This window comes from Kryptolebias marmoratus, linkage group LG20 (assembly GCF_001649575.2).
Source record: "Kryptolebias marmoratus isolate JLee-2015 linkage group LG20, ASM164957v2, whole genome shotgun sequence".
Lineage (NCBI taxonomy): Eukaryota > Metazoa > Chordata > Actinopteri > Cyprinodontiformes > Rivulidae > Kryptolebias > Kryptolebias marmoratus.
This window is the reverse complement of record NC_051449.1, coordinates 4257904-4282210: the sequence shown is the minus strand read 5'-3', so window position 1 is coordinate 4282210 and position 24307 is coordinate 4257904. Positions and strand designations below refer to the sequence as shown.

The window sequence follows — 24307 nt, the reverse complement described above, 5'->3', positions numbered from 1 at the left end:
CTTGGCTGTAAAATGTGATAATAAAGTCCATTATGATGCAAATGCTCCATAACTTTGTGCTGAAGGCTGTTAAAAACCACTGGAACGTCCTGACTGAACTTTGACCTTTAGAGGAGCATGAATAATTAATCCACCGCCTCTGTGTGTACGTTCCAAGGAGGACCGTATGTATATACAGAATTACGTGGCAGGAATGTGAATGCTTTAATGCAACGTGCAAAATGTGCAACAAACTTCCCTTCAGAGGTAAAACTAACAGCTGCTGGGACATAGAGTTAGGGCTGGAAAGTTACTGACAGTTTGGGTCATCTGTTTACTACAGTACAACTTTAATAATAAAAAGGACAAATATATAATAGATGCAGTCTTACTTTCTGTGGCTTTGATTTCAGAGGATTTATGTCTAAATTATTAAATGAAATATAGTTTTATCTCAAACGTTCATGTTTATTTGTCCTTGGAAGAGCAAAACTAAATGAAACATGAACAGACGCAGGCTATAAAGTTCAGGACTTTTTTTTTTTTTTACTTTTTTTGGTATCATTAATAAACAGAAGTAAAAAGTAAATGACCATGTCATCACGTAATCTCTACAGGTGATTTTGTGGCTTTGGTTTAGGAATCAAAAACTTTCTGGTGAAGGTCGATTTCGCCTTTGACAAAAGCTTCTATTCAAAAATGAGAGGCGGCTTTTTTTGTTATTTCACAAAGTAAAATCTGATCTTTTTTTACTTCTGAGGGGTTTGATTTCATTTTTGTGGTGAAACCTTCATATTTGCTCCGTCTTTTTATAACTTCAGACAGGTGAAGGAGACTCTTCATCGCCATGCCGTCATCCAGGACCAGAAGTTTATTCCTTTTTCCTTTAAACGTAGCCGGTTTGATGTCTCCTAATGTTCCCGCTAGCTTTGATGATTTTGTTTTTGCCTTTTTATAGCACATAAAAGCAACTGTGCTGCACACAAAACAACAAATACTAAAAAGATAATCCCAAACAAGAGATTATAAAACCATTAAAACATGATGGGACATAATATAAAACTGTTCAAGCGATGCAAAAACTTGTTTTCAGAGCATCTTTGATCATTTCTTAAAGTTTTACAGAAACGTTTTACAAAAGCAGCACTTGTGATGAACTTGAGACTTTTTTATCTAATTAGGAAATAAAACCCCCGTTTTGTCAGAAAATAGCTTCTGAATTAATTGTTTTTATTTGAGACGGTAAAATCCGATCTGGGTTTGAATACCTCCAATAAAACGAGAGAAATTGAGTTTGTTAAACAGCTTAAGTGATCATTTCTGAGCAAACATTTCCAGACTGTTTTCATGTCTAACCAATTCATTTATTAAAACTGTCAAAATCGTAAAAAAATAATTCAAGGTTTCTCTTTTATTTAACTATTAATATTATTAAAACTTAAAGTTAAAGCTGAGGACCCTCAATTTTCCTTAACTGATTAGTTTATTGGATTTTACGCAGACCTCTTTTCCCCAAAAATAAGTTTCTTTTGTTGTGCCGTACGAAAATAAACTTTTTGTGAGGATTTAGGAGATGAATAACCTTGTCCCTCTCGTGGCACTCACCGTGTGTTTGTCCTGCTTTCACTAAGCTTCTCCATCCATCAACAGTAAAAGCACAAAGCTACAAAAACAAAATGCAGACCAATAAAAACAGGGAGTCATATCTCTTCTCTACCTGTCGGAGCAACAATCCAGACAGACGAGGTTTCCTCATCCTGTTGGCATCTGAACCCTCGTCTGCTTCCTCCGAGCTCGTCCTTCACAGAGCTGCAGGAGCCTTCACTGTCTGACTTTGACCTCAGGAAAACAACTCGGCTTGCAGAGCTGAATGTATTAAACCTAGAGAGACAGCGGAGGGGATGGAGGCGAGACCTCCTGAGGAGTCTGTGTTCCTGAGTGCAGAAGGAGCCGGACTGAAGAGAAGCGGTGAGATGCAAGATAAACTTTGCTGCTGTTTCTGTTTTATTGGTGCCTGCCATAGAAATGCATAAGAAGCATGTGATTCACCTCTAAACAGGATTCTTATCTACAGTAATAATGTCTTCTACTGTATATTAAACTTTAATGCCGAAAGAGTAGAGGAGCAAACCAGGCAATATGTACAGCGAAACAGAACAGCTGGACCACAGCTGTATTAATTTTAGCGCCGTTTTGAGTCATCATGGCGACGTAACACCACAGGATGGAGAATCCTTTAACGCTTATTAAAACTTTGTGATCTTTAAAATGTCTCATGATCCACTGGATGAATTTCAATATAAGTAAGAAATGGAGGTGCCTCTACGATCGATTCGTTCTTTGGTCCAACTGATCCAAGATGGCCACCACAGCTACTTTAGCAAACGCAAAAATGGAGTCAGTCAGTCAGTCAATTCCAGAGATGTTGAGCTACAATTTGGAGTGAAAGTAGCTGAGAATCATCCATAACATATGCTCAAATCCTCAAACACAAAACTCCAATATATACTCTGAATGCTGAGAGATCACCAAGTTATTTGTTTAAAATCAAGACAGCCACCACAATAACTCTTAGCAAACACAAAAAAGGCCATAAGTCAGTCAGTTTTAGAGGTTTTGAGTTAAAATTTGGTGTGGTAGTAGCTAAAAATGATCTTAAACACATATTTTTCTTGAATGTTACCAAAATACACCATGTGCCAAGAAAACAACCAAAATTTCAAGAACCTTTTTAGTTCCTTGAATACAATCGAGTTGCTTGTACTGGAAGACGGCTGGTGTTACTGAGTTTCTGATAATCTTCATCAAGGAGGCGAACCCAGAACGCAGACTCCTTTATTAAACTAAAGAATAAAAACAAAAACAATGGCTGACGTGGCAGCAAAAACTAAACTAAACAAAATCCAAACGAGGCGAGACAACAAGAGCTGAGGGACAAGAAGCAGCAACAGGGAACGGGAGACAACGAACCAGCGAGTGAGTGGAGGAGATGACCGGGTTTTAAACACAGAGGGTAATTAGAGGAAGAGGGCACAGGTGAGTGATTACATCAAGCAACAGGTGAAGATGGGCATGGTGGGAAGACAAGAGATAAACAGAGGAGAAGTGAATGATGACAGACCACAAAAGGCAGAAACAATACAGAGACAAAACATGAAAATAACCCAAAATGCAAAAGAAATCACAAAGAAAAAACAACAAAAACCCAAATCCTGACATCATCAGAGGTATTTGGGTAACGTTATAGGCTTTAATTCCTCACTCAGGCTCCTCCAGTTTCAGCTCAGTCCCTTAAGAAACAAACACACTTACACTACAGTAAAACATTACGCCCGACGTACGCCACACTTTCCCCGCAGCAGAGAAATAGCATTCGAGTGCTATTGATTTTGTGTGGGTAAACGCTGTGGGGAGGGGGGCGGAGCGAAGGGCTTAGCGAGGCGGCCTGAGAATGTGAGGGTTGAGAGGCGGCAATCATCCGGCCCAGCGGGATGCTGTCTGACTGTCTGCTATCACCCAGAGATCCAGCAACGGAGAAAGAGGCTTTTCAGCCTTCTCAGAGCTGACCTTTAGGCTCATCGATGATGCCTTTAGTTTCCTGCAGTTTCCTCAGGTGTATGCGCTCCAAACTGAGAGATGGCGAAACATTCTGCGCCTGTATGGAAACGTTATCAGACGTTTTAGCAGCGCAGATAACAGTGGATTTATTTTAACTCCAGGTGTTGCACTGCTGACAGCAAACAAAGCGGCACTCTTGTTTGCCTGGACTCTAATTTGTGGACAGTTACGGAGCCCAGCAAGTGTCAGGCGTAGAAATAAAACAGGTCGGGGAAATCTGTTGCCTCATTTTCATAAACTGTATGGATGGATTTATTACCAGGCTTCATTCTGTTGGAGAAGCAATAGATCATTGTTAACTTCCAAACAACTTAATAAATCATACTTCCTTTCAAGGCAGAAAAACAGACACACTACAGTCTGATTCTAAAAAAAGAAAAACAGGTTATATTTTGGCCGGACGAAAGCTTTGGAACTGTAATTTTAATATCAAGCATAAAATTATATTTTGACAAACTTATATGTTTATTATTCAGTATTTCAGACCCTCCAGGATTTCGCGATGTTGCGATTGCAACTATTAACACATAATCAAGCAACTTTTTGCAACTTTAACCCAATATTTATTGTTTCTAAAGTGATTCGCCACCGTTTCTGCAGTCTAGTCTCTTCCTTGTGGGTTTGTGTAGCATGGAATACAAAATAATCCAAAATAACTCAGGAAGAAGACACGTGATGTCACTTCCTGTTAACATCAGAATGCCGGGAGCGTGCAGGAGCAGCGACCGAAGCCAAAATGTGCGCTAATGCTTCACATTTGCCCACAAAGATTTCAGCAAACCAGTTTCCTCCCCAGCTGCAGCTGTTTTGCACGTCCTGCAGTGTAATCATGGAACATAAACGCATCGACAAACACTTTGTGTCTGCAAAACATGTGAGGAGAGCTGCAGACCAGGGACAATCCAGAAATGCTCATGAATGTCAGTTTAGAAGCTATCAAAGTTCTCAAATAAAGCACCTTTTGAGAATGTCAATGTTTGTTGGGAATTATCTTACAAAACTAGGAAGTATTTTTGGTTTATATATTAAAAGTTATGGTTTTTTATTGATTTTAGTAAAAAAAAAAATTGGAACTTTTAGGAAAATGCCCCGTGAAATCAGGCAATTTAGCCGCAACAATCACAAAAATCATCGTGAAATCCTGGAGGGATTGGTATTTGGGATGTCATAGCCCATGAGATGAAGGACAATCAGGTGGTGGTGAGTGAAGACAGAAAAGTTTTATTTTTCCAAAACAAAAGGGAGCTTTCAGGACAGAAGTAAATGAATGATAAACTTAAATTTTCATGAGATGACTTGCAAGAAAACAGAGAACGATGACGAACTGGCAAAACAACAAAGGAATGCCTGGAGGGATTAATTATAACAACAATAAAAGTTGCAGATGCGGTGATTAGAAACAAAAACCTGGCAGTAAACTCGACTTGCTGCACCAAACTAAAACAGGAAGCAAAAATCGCACATTTTGACAATGTCTGATATTTAAATGTCCGGTGGTGACACCATAGAATCTGCAGATCATCCCTAAAATGATTCCTGTTAGATTTAACCTCCCAGCTCTGCACCAAAACACTGTTTACACCAACATCTCCTGAACCTAGTCAATGTTAGCACCAATTTCTGCGCACATTTTCACCAACCTGAAGGAATTTATTTTATTTCCACACCTGGCCCTTGGCGGGTTCTGTAGACAGCACTTCATTACACACAAATTAATCTTGTTGCATTTAATTTACGCATTTAAACTTATAAATGGACATTTCCTCACGTGCACATCTAGTAATTACTTCAATCTTTTAATTACCTCTGCCAGGCAAATTTGCAGATTATGCACCTATACAGCATGCAGCTGTGTGGAGACGCCACACAATGAAGCAATTACCTCATGTTAATTATAATCCTAACAGTAATCATGTTTACATTCACTTACTTAGGTTCACGTCTGCCTCGTTTCATAAACGAATGCATCTCAGTTCACTGTATCTGCTTAGCTTTACTCGTTAAAAACAGGAGGATTTATGGAGATTTAAAAATGTTCTCTCTTAATAAATAGGTGGAACAGTCAAAAAGCATATGTGCAAAATTATATTAAAGTTAAAACGGCTCTTTAAATTTAATTTCAGAACTTGTTCCTACAGAAAAAAAGTGATAAGTGATGAATGAAGGATGGACGACTATGATGACGTATTGGGGCACTGTAAACAAATAAAATAATGATAATAATTAATAATAGGAGGAGGAACTGGTGGATGAAGCTACATTAGGAGAAAAATTTCCAAAATTCCAACAATGTCATATTTAAATGAACAGATTTAGATGTTCTCTCATGCCAGAAAGTCTTAAATCTGCAAGAAAAAAGTCAAATTTTCAATAATTGAATGCATAAATTTACAGGAATAAAAAAAGATAATATTCTCAGATATTGTAAAGTTATAAATTTGCAAAGCTAAAAAGTCAAAACTTCCTGAATTAAAGTCAAAAAAAGGAAAACAACTCAATTGTTCACTGAGACTGTTGGTTTTTTTAGATTAAAGTCATAAATTTATAAAAGGGACATCTGGATGTTCTCTAAGTCAGTGCTTCCCTAACTTTTCAGCTTCCGACTCATAAAATAACAGTGACAAAGGTGTGTGACCCCACCTGTTGGCTGTTTAAACATCCAAAAAGTGCTCATGATCCGATTAAATAAGGGCACAAGCCTTTTTGTGTTTTTTTGAATCATTAAATGACTTGTATTTCAATTCTCTGTATCAATTTTGGTGTAAATATATCATAAAAACTGGGTTTTTAATCGTAGGTTGATATCTGGAGATTATCTAAGGACCCCTGCTTGGTGTAAGGTGACCCAAATTGGGGTCCCGACCCCAACTTTGGGAATCATTGCTCTAAGTTGTAGGTAGACCTGACTGCATACATCATGTGCTTCTTTTTCCTGGTTGCAAACCGCCTCTAACCACCATTAAAGTCAAAATTTCCAACATTTTTCTCAGACTTTTGCCCCACCTGCCAGCACCTTTTATTACTATTTCTATTTACATGGCTCCAATATGCCTTTGTGGATATGAAAAGGGGAAGTAAAAGGGTTAAAGAGTTGATTTTTACTGTAAATATGAGAATAAATAAGGAGAGAAACATCATGTTAGTCACAGAGACTCAGCAGCAGCAGCAGACGAGGCTGATGTGGGAGGGGAGGAACAACCGCAGTAACCAATTACAGGAAAATCTCTACGTCTGCAGGAGGAAACAAAGCAGTTATGGAGGCAAAATGTTGCATTTCGAGGAGAGTCAGCCCTTCTTGTATTGTGTCGACACGCACTCCGGCAGGTTGAGCGCTGCAGGGCAGAGTCAGTGGAGCTCGGCTTGTTTGGAGCCGTCTGTCTGTTGTGTGTGTTTGACCAGTCATTAGGGAGAGCCGAGTGGGGAGTAAGCTGAGAGCTAATGAAGACGAGGAGACGAGGAGGACGAAGAGGAGGGAGTGGATATCAAAACAGCGGCAATTAGAGATCCCGGTGGTCAGCAGTCATACTCCAGGTTGACAGCTCCTGCTGCTCCGGTGCTCCGGTCTTAATTAGGGTCGAGTTTTCCGTGAGGATCTTAGAGACCGACGTCTTTGATGGAGGCCAATTATCTACTTCAGAAAAAACAACATCTGACTTAAAAAGGAAAAATAATGAAAACCCACTGATGAGAAATTTTAGCAGGCATCGTGGCCGACGTTCAGGGGGAACTGGTTAAAATAAAAGCTGATAACACGAGCGTTTGAAGAAGAGGAGCTGGCAGAGCTCTCATCTTCAAAGCATGCCCTATATTGTAAAGGCAGCCCTGTGTGGACAATAAAGTTGTAATGATGCACCTGTGTGCAGCAGCAACAGAGGAGAGGAGGGGTACAGCAAATTAGAGGAGTCCACACATTTGGAAAACATGGATTTTACAACCAATGTGCTCCAGATTCCCAAACAAAACGGGTCGGCAGCCTGACAAGTGTAAACAAGAACTCTTACGCTGTTTTAATTAGGAAAAGGGCAGATAACCGAGCAACGGTGGAGCCTGAATCAGGGGGAAAAAAACGCAGATTAGTACGAGGATTTAAAAGATTTAGCCTTCAGCAACAGTTTGTCTAATCATGACAGAGATGTGATCAAGGTCCAAATAAATAGGTTTTAAAAAATGAATTTGCTCGCCTTTCATCTCAAAGAGTATTTATCCTGAATACTTTACAAGTGAACAAAATATACAATTCTTTAATAGGCAACTTATTGTTGGTTTCAAATGTAGCCTTTTATCCAGGACACCATCATGTGTTTATCTCCATTTATTTGAAATTGAGTTACTTTGCTGCATTTCACCATCTTATCTGTTTTTAATGCAGGTTTTATTTTATGAGGAGAGACCAAGAATGGCAGCAAGTTGTTTTTAGTGTAAAGTTATTATTACCCCAAAAAAGTAAAAACAATAAGATTTTTTTGCTTGTGTCCCTGTGTGCAAATATGTTTGTTTCTCAGTACTGTTAGCAAAATATCTCATGATTCATCGAACCGATTTTAATTAAACTATTAGAAAATAATTGGGTTGGCATCTATAGCTGAATAAATTTTGGAGTCAGCTTAATTCAAAATGGCTGCCACAGAGAAACGATCTTAGCAAACACAAAAATGGCTATGACTCAGTTGGTTTTAGAGATATTGACCTAAAATTCAGTCAATATCTCTGAAAGAATCTGTTTAAAACTGAACCATCAGAATCAACTCTGTTACCAAAATATCTCATGAAACACAGAATAATTTTTACACGAAACTTACAGAATAATCACTGTGTGCACAACTAGAAATAATTAACTCAATTCAAGCCGGACGCCACAGCTAACTGACCTTAAAAACGCAAAACTGTCTGTAACTCACTGAATTTTACAGATATTGAGCTGATATTTGGTTATGTAGTAGCTGAGTGTTGTCTCTAAAACATACCTTGAGTGCAAAATCTTGACTTTAAACCTCGGCAATAACTCTGTTAGCAAAATCTTTCATTAACCACCAGATGGATTTCAATGAAATGCTTAGAAAGTACAGCCAACCAGCCTTAGCCGACACAAAAATGACTATAACTCTGTGTATTTCAGAGATACTGAGCTAAAGTTTTGTGTAGTAGTAGCTGAGAGTCCTTCACAACAAGTACTCTGAGCACCAACAGATCCTGCAAGACGATGACAGATATCGCTATATTCCATTTTCAAGGCTTAACCAAGACGGCTATAATTTTGTCCTTTTAACATCTAATCTTAGTCTGAAAGTCTTGCATGAAAGGTGATGGGTGATATGCATTCCTTTAAGAAATGCACGGCCTTTAGCTGATTATAGCTGGATGCTAACATTAGTAGAAACAGGATGGTCACATATAGTCTTAAACTAAAACACATCATCAGGTCAGCATCTCTCTGTTGGGTTTAATATCACAGACAGGAACAAATAAAATCTGCACCTCTGTGCTGAGTCTTAAGATGAGCTGAATTATTTTGGTTTTGTGTCTACAGTCCCCGCTCCACCTCCTCCGGTAAAAAAAAAAAACAGCTTTGCAGCTCTCATGCAGTCAGGTTCTGCCCCGAAGGCAGGACTCGGTGCCATTAAATCTGACTCTCCTCGACGCCTGTGCAGAAAGGTGAAAAGAACAAAGCTGCACCTCATTTCTGTTCCCTTTTTCTCCTGGATGAAACGCAAAACCTCCCCGTCTTTCTCACCTCCTCCCATGCAGGTAATCAGGAAGACAACAAACGCTTCTTCCCACTGAGTTTATATTATAATCAGCTGGAAAGAAAAGAGGCACCCAGCTGGAGTGAGGAGGGTTGCACTTTGTTGCAACACAGACTCCTTTCTTTTAATTGACTCTATACCACTGCTGGTCCCCCCACCCTGATAGGAAAGCAGAGAGATACTGCAGTTAAGACCTCAAATACCCAGCTGAAAGAGCGATTGCCTTGGCATGAATACAAGAAATTATGTGAAATTTACCAGGTCACCGAGTCGTTTCCTCTTCTCCACTCTTTGCTTTAAAACTGCAGCAGTGGGTGGCAAACAGGAGAGAAGGAGCAGGAAAAAAAGTCAGGGGGAAATGATGTGAAGAAAAAAAAAAAGAGAGAGAAATAAGAAGTTGTAAGAGGCGGAGGCGAGCTGAGGAGGGGGAGGGAAGGAAAGGCAATCTGATAGATGAAAAAGACGAGCAAGGGGGAAGGAGTGGCTGTTGGAGACAGAAACACGTTGGAGACCGAGAAATGTAGGGCAGCCGAGACACGGAGGGGTTCCAGGAGCGTGCTTTGATGAGGAGAAGTTGGAAATAAATCTTCGCTTGTTTTACGCCGCCCTCGAAACGATCCAGAGAAGAGCATCGTTAGGAACGTCTCCGTCCACACACCTGAGTCTGCATCTAACTGAGCTCCAGCTGCTTATCCCCCGCCACAGAAGGGTCTCTTTGTTGCCAAAATATCTCCTCAACCACAAGACAAAAATTAGGAAGTAATCACCGGACGAATGTCTACAGCTGAAACAAGACTGGTCGCCACGGCAAATTTCTAAAACACAAAAAGGCTCGTAACTCAGTCAGTTTTACAGATGTTGAGCTAAATTTTGGTGTGGAAGTAGCTCAAGACTGATCCCCAGCACATATTCTGAGCACTAACAGATCGCACAAGATGTTCGTTTAAAATGTTGCCATTAAGCTACTGGGAGTCGACTCTGATAGGAAAATATTTAATGAACAAATCGATGGAGCTTAACGAGCTTTCAGAAAACTGATTAACGTTTGAGATGAGCTTCAAGACTGCAGCTACAACTGACCCTTAAAAAAATCAAAAATAACTATAATTCAGTAAATATAACAGAAACTGGTCCTTCATAACACAGACGCCAAGTGCTACTCATTGCATAAAATCATTTAAAATTTTAGCATTAACTGCTGGAGTCAATTCTGTTTGCCTGTTAGCAAAATATCTCATGAACTGCTTGATGGATTTTAATGAATAATCACATCTGCAACAGATTAATTCTCAGAGCCAACTATATTCAAGATGGTCTCCACAGCTAACATAAAAAGGATAATATTTCAGTTAATTATTTTAGATATTGAGCTAAATTCACAACACAAACTCAGCGTGACTTCGCTTGATATTGCATATAATATTTAAGGTTTTACAAAACCTACAACTTCTCAACATTAGATGATCTCAGTGGGGTGAGAGGCGGCGGGCGACGTGCATTCCTTCTAGTAATCTTAGGCCTTTATGACGTGCGTCTGTAACGCTGTCAGATCAGCAGATGAGGCCGATCGGCATGGTTAGGGCCCGTGCAGCGCGGTAAACAATGGACCGAATCAATAACAAGATGATGATCTCGTTAGGAGTCTGCAGAGAATAACGACTCAGAGATATCTGAGCTCAAGGTGTGCGCCACGCTTTCATTTTCACATCACATCTTCTGCCTTTTCATACATCAGATCCATCAAGCTGAAAATGAAACCGGAGGATAAAAAAAAAGGTGCACAATCTGAGTGTGGAAATCGAGTAAATGCATGAGCGGCGATGATGAGAGGAAATCTGGCACTCAAGCAAAACGTCAAGATGGTGAGTTTGTTGGGCAAACGAACAATTTTTTTTCTTTTACATAAAACATCTTCCAGTCTGAAAATCCTGGAGTATTGGAAAAAAAAATGTTATCCCAGAGAAGCAATTTGTATTGCGTTCTTTTTTGTTGTTGTTGTTTTCTTGACAGTCTAACTACGAGCCCAGGAAAACAAAGATATCAATAAAACATCAATCACTTCGGCTGCTGAGCGCTGAAAACCTGAAACATTTTCATCTCTGAGGGTTCTTACTGGAGTGTGTCTATTATGTGGTGGAACCAGAGGAGAGTGTGTGTGTGTGTGTGTGTGTGTGTGTGTGTGTGAGAAACACCAGCTGCCTCTGACAACGCTCGTCAAGCAGGAAGACGCTCCTGAGAGGCGACAGATTTTAATCTGACAGCTGGGACAAACAAGTGTCTCTCATTTCTCTGAGCTTCTTGTGTGTTTTTAGTCCTAATAAGTTTATTTAAGTACTTAATACACTCAGAATTGTACTATCTGCCTCTGCTAAAAGGCAAACACGACAATATTGGTTTTTTTTATATCATTGTTGTGTGTCTGCTCCCGAAATGTCTCATGAATCACAGGACGGAATTTAATGAAATTTGCAGAAAGTAATCAATAGATATACTAAATAACGACTAGAGTCAATACAATTCAAGATGGCCGCCACAGCCAGATCTCTTTTAAAATTAAAAACACCTTATATTAAAATTAAAACTGATTTGCTCTGTGAGTCCCTCAAGAGGTAAATTTAATTCAAAGACTAGCCTTCCTTGTAGGAAAATAGAGTTTTAAACTAAAAGTGATGAAAAATGACAGAGTTAAAGCTTGAAAATAACATTATGTGCATCATCATAAAATTCTGCAAAATCTCAGCTGATCTGTTTGTGTCATGAGTGACTGTCAGCTACTACCAGGCCAGATTTTAGCTCAATGTGGGTAAAATTCACTGAGGTGGAGCCATTCTTTGTGTAAGGTAAGGTCGAAAGTGTCATGATTGGTGGAAAAGGAGGCGAACCCAGAGCGCAGACTCAAGATGAAAAGAAACTAATTTACTTAAAAGAAAACAAAAACAAAAACAAAACGCTGACACGGCAGAAAGAAGAAAACTAAATCCAAAAACTGAACAGACATGGGCAGGAGACGAGCAGAACCAGAACCAGCGAGTAAGTGGAGGAGATGACCGAGTTTTAAAGACAAAGGGTAATTAGGTGAGTGATAACGAGAAGCAGGCAGGAAAACAAGTGACTGAAGGGAGGTGGATGATGACAGGAAACAAAGACACAAGGAACAAGAACTAACAAATGCCCCTTTCACACGGGCTCTAACGGTCCTGGCTCCACTCTATTCAGCTTGCTTTGCACGCGTTTACATCTGCATTTTTTCGAGCCCGGCCCTGCTTCGGAGTCTGGCCAGCTGGGCCGGCCCTGCTTCGTGGGCGGCGCCAGCTTAGCTCCTGTTCACTCATGGGTCGTAGGTGTGACCAGATGCAAGCATAAAGAGCGAACGGTAGGAATATAAACAACAACGTTACCAGCGTTAGCTTACCCTGCAGCGTTTATGCTGTCTGTCCCCCAGCTGAAGGCGCTGTAAAGCCTGAAATCTCTGGCGGATAACAGCTGTCCTACTCCGCGCAACAATGGCGGCATCCAGAGCATTTCTTCCACTGCGCCTCTCTTCCTGAAGTCTCAGGAGAATCCCCAAAGGTTTAAAAAACGGCAACAACACAGGGCCAACGCTGTCCATAGAGTTTCCACTGTTTACACAACTTGCGCCAAGTTTTGGTAGCGCCCCCCGTGCCGTGGCCCCGCCCCCCACAACACGAGGAGGCGTTCCTCTGCTACCGACCAAACTGGCCAATGTGAACGCGATGCATTCTTTATAGAGCCGAGCCGAGTAGAGCGGAGTAGAGCCAGACTTCTGAATTAGAGCCCGTGTAAAAGGGGCAAAAGATAACTGAATAAAAAAATAATAAACTCAAACTGAAACATGAATTGAAAACCCCAAATCCTGACAGAAAGCAGGCAAAAACACCATTGCTTCGCCTTTAACAGCGGGCCATAACAACTGCAGGACGTAAAGTGAAGCGTTTTGTCATTGTGCTTGAAAAGAATAAAAAGTCTTCCCAACCAGGAAGTGTTAAAACCGCCGTGAGACCAGCTGGAACCTGGAGCTGGGCTTGTTTGTGCTCCCACATTTACCAACAACATGCTAATGAAATGAATCATCACGCAGGCGGGGTGAAGCCTATTCATTCAGCTAATGGAAACATCTGAGGCGCTATAATGGCCAACCTGATGATGAGGACTTACAGACGAGACGTTGATCTTCATAATGAACGTAATGATTTCTGCCAGCAACTCGCATCAGTAAAAAGCTGCTTTTTTTTGTTTTCTTTTAATACGAAGGTGATGAGCCTCCCCCATAAACAGCAGGCTCATTGCTTTAATCCTGAGTGTCTTCAGCTAAGCAGGAAATTTATAAAGACGCAAACAATGCACCGGTGCATCCTAACGTCTTTCTGTCGGGAGGATGCTCATTTTATCCCTTAATGAGCCCAGCACTGAGGAGAAGGTGAGAATCACAGCTGCAGCAATCAAACTAAACCTTTCACACACATCACAAGATTTAAAAATATATATATGTACTAGCTTTGCTGAAAATTGGCGAAAGTGATGAATTATTAATAAAATTAGCTTCGGTTATAAGAAGCAGATCAGTTAGGAACCAATGCTGCGCAAATAAAACCAACAGAATTTTAATTTTAAGGGTTTTTATTTTTCAACCCGATGGTTCCCAGAATGGAGCTAAAATCTCCAAAAATAATCCAATAAAATAATAAATAAATAAAAGTTCAGGCCTGAAACTGGGTCTGTAAATTATTCATAGCCTGTGTTCAGGGGAAGAGATACTTTAAAGTGATAGTTCGGATCTTTTGATGTGGGGTTCTGTGGAAAGGTTATGAGCAATTAACATCTTACCTGCTGTAAACACCTCTTTGCAGGGATAAGTTTGCAGAAATAAAGTTTTATTTTGAACAGACGTCGGCTCAGAGAGGCACTAAGACTAAAAACGGGTTGTTGCCATCAGAAAACGGCTCCAGTCTCAGAGATTTCTTAGCGGTTTGTGCAAAAGATTATTTTATAAACCTTTTAAACTTCTGTCAAATTATCCCTGCTGGACCTGCCTCAGGCTGCACTGGAAGTGCAACAGCTAGCTGCCGCCGCTGCTAATAGCTATCACATTTTATTTTTTTATATTTATGCAATACAAAAATGATGGAGAAGTAGAGGTTTATAAAACATTTTTTTAAATGGGAATTATTTTAAAACTGCAGCAATTCTCTTTTAATTCACTCGGACTAGCCATTAGCTCATCAATCTAGAAATAAATAAACTCCATTTGTTCAAAGAGATGTTTACAACAGGTAAAATATTAAACTTTTCACAGAAAGGGTGGGTTTTCCTGCCTCACAGGAAGGTAAATTTGAGCAACTCTAGGAGGTAAATTTAGCAGCATTTTCTAATTTTACGTAAAAAGAACCAAAACAGGAATTTAGTAAAAGCTCCATATTTCCATAACAAGTTAAATGTCATCATCCTCTGTGAAGCTTCATAACTGATATTTATGAAACTGATTCTTCCCTCGTGGTTATTAGCTGAGGATCTGCTGCTGTCATCATCGTCGAGGCTGAATTATTAATGAGGTGGTCATGAAAAGCAGGAATTAGTGCAGCGATTATAAGAGGAGGGAATGAAATCACAGACAGCAGCTGTCAATATTCCAGCCTCTGTCGGGTCGAAGACTCGGCGTCAAAATCCGGTTTTTGTTTTGATTCACAAAGTTTCTCAGAGCTCAACTTAAAAATAGTCGGATTAAATAATTTACTGATTTCATTTATTTGTTTTTAACTTTATTCCATGATTGCCGAGTCAGCATTCATGCTTTCGTTTTCCTGTTTTTTTTCAGCCGTTTTAACCATTTATATACCAAAACATTCAGCTGGTTTAAGAGATGGGTGCCGAGACTTTTGGTATTTGTAACTTTTATATTTTCTTTATTATTTAACTTTATAACACCCTTCTGGTTCCATTGAAATTAATTAGGATTTAAATTTTTAGCTAATTTTAGCTTTTATCTACTGTTGTGCTGTTTTTTCCTTTTAATGCTTTTGCTATGATTTAGCTAAATATAGCTTTTAGGTAATGTTTAAGTTTTTAAGTTATTGATCTTAAACCCAATGAAGCGCTTTGATCGACGATGTTTTATAGAAATAAACTTTGACTCGACGTTGGCCCTTTTTACACAACTGTAAAAAGCTTGTTTTTAGTTGAAAGTTGAACATTTCTGATGCATTTCAAACTTTCGTCTACACAACAGCAGCGGCTGGATTCTCCAACAACGAAACTTTTTAAATCCAGGAATCAGAGTCGAGGTTCTTCGACATCATTTTGCAGGAAAACGCAGTTTATCTGAAGGCGTAAGTGCAGTCAGATAACCTCATCATTGTTTTCTGCATTTTGGATGAAAATGCTCGACACTGAAGTGTTTGTTGTTGAAACACTAAAATCACAGCGCCAGCTAGTGACCTGGCATGGAAACTACAGCAGATTCATTGTCTTTAGTGGTCTCAACTAAACGGCGAATGTAATGGGCTTTGAGACCCTACGAAGAACACCAACATAACTTTAGTTTATGTAGTTTTACCAGAGGAAAATAAATGTATCGGCACAATTTGTACATTTTGCTTCATCTCCTTTTGTTTTTAACTCACACTCGTCTGCTCCTCTGTTTTGTTTTTTATCAAAAATGCTGTTTTGGTGAAACTTCTGCCTCCATAAATAATAAGCTTGACATCAAATGTGTTCTGAGTCTGGAGTGGAAACTCATAACATGCAGAAGGAGATTACACAAAATACAAATACCAGTTTGATCCTTCTCCTCTCCTGCTGTGGAGGGTACGCTCATTAATCACACCTAAATAGCTGAGTAATGTGGCTTCAGGTCTGCAAAGCCAGAGAACAGGAAAAACAACAAAAAAAGGGCCTTTTATTGTGATGCTGCCCTTTATGCATCTCTTTATGATCCGCCTAAATGTGATGCATTAAATGTTTAACCTCCTTATATTCAATACGGACTACAGAGGCAGAACCAAACATTAAACAGTGAAGTTTGATTTGCATCGTTGCAAACAGCTCTTACAACAGTTTGTTTTTTTCTTTGTCCTTTTGTTTTGATCTGAATATGCTTGAGAAGTGCTGAAATTATAACTAGAGTTAAAAAGGTTGCAATCCATAATAAAGCCTTTTACTTCTGAGTAATATTCAGGGTACTTACCTCATATGTTACCTTGTATATTACCCTGTAAATACTGAGCTGTATTATGAATTGCTACCAAGTTAAAGTCACCATTCAACTAATTAAATAAGCCTGAAGAGATTTATCTTTGCTTTTTTATGTCAATAATGTAAATGTTCACTGGTGATTACTTAACAGAAAACAAACAAAAAAAAAAGAATATGTAAGTTTACCCCTCGGACAGAATGCTTATCAAAAAATAGCCTCCTCTCTCCCATCCATCCATCCATAATTGGTTTCCAGGCCTGTGCAGGAAAAAGCCTGAAGCCGTGTTGTGTTTGGCGGGGGAAGAATGCACCGGAGATAAGGGGGAATCCAAGCCCGCGCTCCGACTGGGACCACTGTGCCGGAACCGAATCCTCATTCTTCTCTCTTCAATCGAAACTCAATATTTTATGTAATAAAGAAAAGGGTCTCAGCTCTTAAATGTCAATCAGCTCGTCCAGTTCTTCAAACGCTGTACGAACCCAGGCCTGACAAACGCGCCTGAGTGCAGGCTTGAGTTAGTCCGTGTTAGATGGCAGAGTCCTTGAACGCACCGGGGAGGGTTTTCTGTCTCATCCTTCTGGTGGAAGGCACAGCAAAGTCCTAATGAACGGTGAAAAATGGCTTTCCTGCTTTAAAAAAAAAACATAAAGAAGATAGAGCTGCCTCAGATGAAATATTAGGCATCTCAGTTCTCCATCTGTCACTTTAGTTGTGGTTGGTAGAGGGATGCCTTGTCACATCGGCTCGGCACAGATAGATTCGTGCTCACGCCTTCAAGCAAAGTGTCCTGAGTCGGGGAGAATTTGTGGCCTCGATGTGTCTCGAACTGACGAACCAAGGTTTCTTTTTCTGTTTTCTCTGAACAGTCTGCTTCTTTTAAATTCCTGGTTCAAACGCTTTCTGAAGCGGTTTTTTGATCAACTTACTTCACGCCCCTGAAGGCATCACAATGACAATGAAGATCACTGTAGATAAATATTTTGACAATTGTTGGATAGAGTTTGGTGCTGTCATCAAGTTTACTCATTAAACCGTGGACTGTTATTTCTAAATTATCACCTAAAGAATGAAGCATCTCAAAAGGAGAAATATTCACCTTGTGGGCTTTATAAAGACACCTCAGATAGTTTGAAAACTGCAGTCAGTCATAGCCGATTTCTGCAGGTCCAGGAGAGAAACCCAGACTTCCCTCTCCTCAGGGACACTTTCCAGCTCCTCCTGGAGGATCCCAAGGCGTTCCCAGGCCAGAGAGGATCCAGAATCCCTCCAGCAGGTTCTGGGTCTGAACTTATTAAAGTCTAAACTTATTAGAGAAATTTATATGTGAGCATACAGCAGTGATGTAAGAATTGTGTGAAACATGAGTCAGCCCTTGAAAAAATGATCTGGGATCTGTTTTTTTTTATTTTAAGAAGGGGAATGTCCTTATTAACACCACAAAGATCAGCAAAACTCCTTGAAATGCAAAGATCGCAACCTATGAAGTTCCTGAAATATCCCATAGTTTACAAAATAATAGAGAACAGCTAATTTATTGGACTTGAGGGAACAATGGCCGCCAACAGCAGAGCCCAACCCAGAGGAATCTTTATTATTTCAGTGAGCTGTATTCGCCAGGTTTTGACAGGAAACAAGAGAACAAAAAGAGAAACATTACATGTCTGACACCAGCTCAGGAAGTTGAGGGTTTTTCTTTTAATTGCATGAAAAGCCATCATTGTGAAGCAGAAACAATCCGTTTGTCTGCAGCTCAACCATCAAGGTGCCCCTCCTGTTTGACAAGACTCCTCCATTAGTTTGACTCCACCTGACTTCTCGCTCAGGAATCTGCATGATTCTGGTGCCACAGCAGTAATCAGAGGAAGGCAGCTGCACTGAGAGACAGGCAGAAGCGGCTTTCTATCCTCCTTCTCCTCCTCACTGAGAAAATAAAAAACAGAATAGTGCTAAAAGAAAAGAAGCCCTTCTGGGATTTCACTCTTCCACTCATGGATCTTTCTCCTCATTCTCTCAGGCTGAACCTTTCCTGACTCCTCTATTCTCTTTTATCATCCTCTCCTTCCTTACCCTTTCTCATTTTTTGTCCTTCTTCCTCATTCCCTTTGCCCTTTCTCTATAAAAGAGTTTCTTCCTCTTTTCATCTCCAGCCTAAGTTTTCCTCCTTATCTAGTTGCTCTCCTTCGCAGCACCAGTCCAGCCCAACCAGCGCTGCTGCATAACTAGAAATAAATTATCCTTCATTCTGACCTAAATCAAACATCCTCCAATGAAAATATTGAGTCTGGGAATTTTATGCATTTCAGGAGCAAAAACACAGCCGTTACGCTGGAGGAAAAGTTTGACGAATGCAAACTAAAAGACTGCAGAAACTATCCAGCCTTCCTGAAGGATTCAGGGCTGTGATGAGTTGAATACTCCTGTGGAAGATAAAGTGAAGCGGCCAAAGGCTGACTGGCACCGCGCTCTGTGTGCCAGTCATCTTAAAGCTCAAACAGATCGATACGGCGAAGAGGTCAGCAAGCAGAGAAGAGGAGGACAAATGGTCAATTCAGTGTATTTTTCCAGACACTGATCATTTGGCACCGCGGGGGATCAAACGTGAAATAAGGACGGCAACTTCTGCAAACCGCACTGTGAAAGCGTACCGACACATTGCGAAGAAGCGAAATGCATTCAAATCATCAAAGTATCGATTTCAGCTTGCGGCGAGAGACTGAAGCCTGACATAACTGCACGTTTGAAGCAGAATAAATGATCTCCAGTGGAGCTGTGACCCTAATGATGTCCTTTGTTGCCAAAATGTCAATAAGCTTACAGCTGAAAATAAAAATAAATAAATAAAAAAAGAAGTTTGCTTGTGATGCTCAGCTGCTCCGGTTCAGTCGAGGAAAATCAATTCTCATCCTCAGCAGCGTTCAGTGACACATCACAGACTAATCCTCATCAAATCCAAACACACATGGTCACTGGATATTGGCTTTTCAGGCGGAGCGAAATGTGCCGCGTCCTCCAACGGGGGTCCGAAAATATGACGGCATCGACTTCATTTTATGCATCACTCAACGTCTGAGTGACTCTCAGAGACAAAAGGCTAAACACTCTTCAGATCTTTTTAATGCTTTTAATCAAGTCAGGTCCAAAACGCAAGAAACAAACACGAATTAACAACCAATGACCCAAAATGTTACGGAGCAGTGAAGATTTGGACTCCAAAGGGAAGCAGAAGTTGAATACAACCATTTCTGTTCTGCATAAAAAAAGTGTTAAAATGTTTATCTTTCTGGATGCATTACACCACAAAAACTAAAAATTCTTCTTTTAACTCTCGAAATTCAGAGATTTTAACCCTCAGACAGTTTAAAGAATTAAAAACCTTCAGTTTTCAGGGTGTATTTGATGCAAACATTAATATCTTTGAAGAATATTAAATAGAAAATGCTAAAAGCAATTCAGCTGCCACTAATCTATATACAGATGAGGTATAAAACTAAAATTGTTTTTTTTTTCCTGTAAATTAAAAAGCAGCAGTGAGCTGAATAGAATGAATCCACCATGTCTTGTGTGAGCAGTTTCAACACATTTCTAATGTTCAGGTATGTTTAAAGCGATTTAGATTGAATTTGGTTGGTTTTATAATTTTGTAGTTTAGATAGATTAACGGTGGATTTAACGCTCAGTGAGTATAAATTCAGAACCACGTGGTAAAGGAGCAGGAGTCCAGAGGAGCAGAACTTCCTGATCTCCACATGTTGAAGATCAAACCTGAAGAAGCCGTTTTCAGGTTGTCCTCCTGCGTTAAACAGCCATGGCATCACTAAAGAGTCTTTGTAGTTTCCTGCAGCTGGCAAAGCTGGAGAACCGTCATTTATTATTTATGTCTTTTGACATTTCATTGAGATCTTAGACTTATTCACCTGAATGCCTTTCAACCAAACAGTGAAGCCGTGTAGAAACAGAAACCCTGGAAATTACTGACAACAAAGCAGCCGAGCTCAGAATCTATACAGCACTTTACTGGATCAAATGCAGCTAAAATAATAACAGTCTCGCGTCGGGAAAACAATGGTTCCTCATACAGCGCGTTGCAAATTTCACATGCAATATTACCTTCTTGAAACAGAGCTATTGTTACTGTGAATAATACACGTCCAGAGAAAACAACGTGGGCTAGAACTGCTTTCTTTTGTGGAAACAGCCCCTCCCTCCTCTGTCTACAACAATACCTACAATAATAATAATTATGATTTTGGACGCAGATTTGAGCGTCAGTTTTGCCTCAAATCATCACGACTAATTGAGCCATGACGATATGTGATAAATAAAAGCAAACGCATTGATTCTGACCAACTTTTACCGCAGAGCTGAGCAACATGTTTCCTGAGAAAGCTGACGGTTGGTGTTTAATTCATCGACTGACATTTCCCACGCAGGCTACTTTTTCTGGTGTTCAGTAAAAATGTGTCAACTCCGAAATCTGGGCAGCTGATGCATGTTCTTATTTGCGTATTGCGTATTTGTCTAATCCAGGGGTGTCCAATCCTGGTCCTGGAGGGCCACCATCCTGCAGGTTTTACTTGTTCCTCTGCTCCAACACACCTGATCTGAATTAACAGGCTTCTGCAGAACATGAAGAGGTGATTTAACCTCTGAATCAGGTGTGTTGGAGCAGAGAAACAAGGAAAACATGCAGGATAGTGGCCCTCGAGGACCAGGATTGGCCACCCCTGGTCTAATCTGTACACTTAGACCCTCCTGTAAGAGTGGACTGCTTACAGCCCCCATTACTCAAATGATACAATCTGATGGTTTAATGCCGGCTTCCAAGACTCCCAGCTCGTCTCTCAGAGAACGAGATAGAGGCAGAAACCGAGCAGCCACTCGTGGCGTCCCGGTTCTGCTGCAGATGGATCGCTGGATGAGCCAACTACAAACGAGGCGAGAAACTTTTCTTGTGCAGCCAATCAAAAGAGATGCAAGGTAACAAAAAAGGAGGCAAAATGGCAATCGAGCGACGCAAGCACGAGCACAGAGAGACGCAAAATGACACGAGAACCTGCGGCTCTTTGGTCCCTCTGCAGCTTTAACCAAATCTAGCATGAAGAAAATGAACATTTAAATTCATAACCACAACAAGAAACATTAAGTTTATACGCGTATACACAAAAACTCACACAAACCTGCATAGTTTAGTGTTTAAATTATAAAAATAAGAGTTTGGGGTTTGTTCTAACATGTAAAAATACCAGCTTAATACAAATTTGTAATTTAATGATGTCCAAAACTACATTTTTGTATGTGTAGCATTTATATAACATATACAGAGTTGTGTTATCTTTATTTCAAGCTTCCAAGTACATTTTACAGCTTTGAGTAAATTATGTTTATTGCAAAAAAGGAGCAAGAATGTCTCTCGATTGTAACCATTCTGCAGTCATTTTTATTTAGTCTTAACTGTTTCAAAAACAGCGGCCATAAATGGATGTTTGTACACTTCAACCAGAAACAGTTATTATCATGAGTCTCTGCAGGTTATATTCTGAGAGTCAAAGAATAGAAAGTTTGGGCACCGCTGCCCTAGAAGGAAGTAAAGTCAAGACGAAATAAAGATACAATGACTACAGAGAGGAAACGTGTCTGTAGCAGTAGCAAATGGTTTTTAGAGGGATATAAATACACAAAAAGAGATCCAAAATGACGGCACAAACAAACTGAAATGTAAAGGATGCAAAAGTGAGTGAAAAGACGACACGATTACAGAGAGAATGAGACAAAAATGACAACAAAAAGATGCAAAATGACTGCAAAACACCTTGTCATGTGTGGTGGAGAAGGAGGCGAACCCAGAGCACAGACTCATGGCAAGAACTTAAAGAAAACGGATTTATTAAGAATAAAAGAACAAAACAAAAGGCTGACGTGGCAACAAAACCAAACGTAACAGAATCCAGGAACTGAAACTTGAGCAAACATGAGAGACAAGATGAGAGGAGCAACCAGACAGCACATTGGAGTGTTGAACCAGCAGTGAGAGGAGGAAATGACCAGGTTTTAAAAGCAGAGGGTAGTTGGGTGAATTGGGCACAGGTGAGATGATTACAACTAGGATCAGGTGAAGATGGGCGTGGCAGGAGAGGTGAATGACGACAGGAAACAAAAACACCAGGAACAAGAACCGAACTAAGGCAAGGCTAAACACAGGAACCAAATAACAGAAACCATCAACTCAAAACAAAAAAACCCAGATCCTGACACACCTACAGAGACAAAAAAAGACGAGTGAAGATGTTTCAAATGCCTCGAGAGAAAAGGATGCAAAGTGACAGAGCTGATGAAGAAGACGACAGGCGATGGATACAAAGAGGTCGTATGATTCTGGCTGCTTTACTTGAGGAGCCTTTGCTCCCAACGCCTCACATTGATTGTTTTCTCCTGGCCCGGTAAGCAGATGAAAGTCGATACGACTCCACGGTGACGTCAGGGTTTGCCTCGCCTCGACACGGGTCTCCTGGGTTTACCCAATTAGGGTGTAAGAATGCAGCCGAGGATTTCATTTGTAGCCTAAACTGTTATTAGCGACGACAGGTGGGGTATTGAGTGTGGCACAACGCCGCTGGAGAAAATTGTGATAAATGACAAAGAGGAGGCTCCCCCCGTCTCTAAAGAGCTGTGCAAACAGATGGAACAAAGATGTGTATGTGTGCACTGATGCATTTAAAGAGGGGAAAAAAAGTAAAGACGTGCTGCAGAAATGGGCGCCTAATGGAAGAATTTACCTTTCAGAGGGTGTGAAGCCTACATTGAAGTGCATTAGATGCACTTTCAGAGCTTCTCATCCATTTGTGCCCTGATTTACTGGGAGACTTGCTTACCTTATGGTCGATGATGCCACTGTAGCCCTGGAGGACCGGCGGCTGAGGCTTGGCCACGCTGGCGGGGACTTCAGGGGGCGGCTGCCGGGTGTGCGTGCCGTTGGTGTCCCTGGAAGCGCTGCTGAAGTTCCCGTTGTAGACGAGGAACAAGCTGGCACACAGGAGAAGCACGAGAAACACAGCTACCCCATGGCGCTGTCACAGAGACACAAGCAGGAGATGACAGATAGTCCTGCTGAACTGAACTCAACATCCTTTAACAAAAACTCACTGACAGAAGAAAAAGGCTTTTTTTAAACACTAATGAAGGAGGAAAGTGGTGACCAAATTTCACGCATGGATGCATTCAAATCAGAGGGCACCAAAACTCTAAAAAGTAAAAGTTGAATTATTTTAAATATTCGAAAATTAAATGTGCAGCACCTCCTGACGCCTTAACTTTGTTAAACTGGTCAAACCTCGCCTGTAAATGGCAGAAACTGAAGCATTTGCAGTAAAGGCTGTGAAAGCAGCCATCCAGCGCGCGCTGCTCCAGGAGCTCACAGCTGGATGCTCATTGTTCTGATCCTAATCTTCTTGATCCCACAGACAGCAGCGCTGCGCTGTGGCCATCCTGGCGCACAGATACAAACATTTGGAGGAGCACGCTTTTTTTTTTTTCCTTTACCATAGGTGTCTTCATTTTCGCTGCGCGCGGTCTTAACGCTGCGGCTCAGCGCGTGTGGCTCCACTTCCTGTCATGGTCCGGACTCAGGCGTCCAGCATCATCCCGGGATCCGCTCCGGTTCGGTTCGGTCCGGTCCGGTCCGGTCCTGTCCGTCCGCGCGCTGCCAGCCTGCAGCTCGCCTTGTGCGCGTCTCCAGACCCGGAGTCCGGTTCATACAGAG

General features: G+C 40.7%; 1 protein-coding gene across 2 annotated transcripts in view; it reads right to left on the bottom strand.

The window, feature by feature from the left end:
* The window catches only part of st6galnac5a (ST6 (alpha-N-acetyl-neuraminyl-2,3-beta-galactosyl-1,3)-N-acetylgalactosaminide alpha-2,6-sialyltransferase 5a), a 52927-nt gene extending 28620 nt beyond the window's left edge, over positions 1–24307 (bottom strand). The window contains exons 1-2 of one of the 2 annotated variants that reach the window (XM_017411056.3): positions 24088–24307; positions 23421–23615 (exon numbers count right to left, since the gene is read on the bottom strand). In XM_017411056.3, the coding sequence (XP_017266545.1) occupies positions 23421–23615; positions 24088–24102 (210 nt within the window). In that variant the 5' untranslated portion in view covers positions 24103–24307. The remainder of the gene's footprint in view (positions 1–23420; positions 23616–24087) is intronic. The other variant, XM_017411057.3, reaches the window with a different exon arrangement.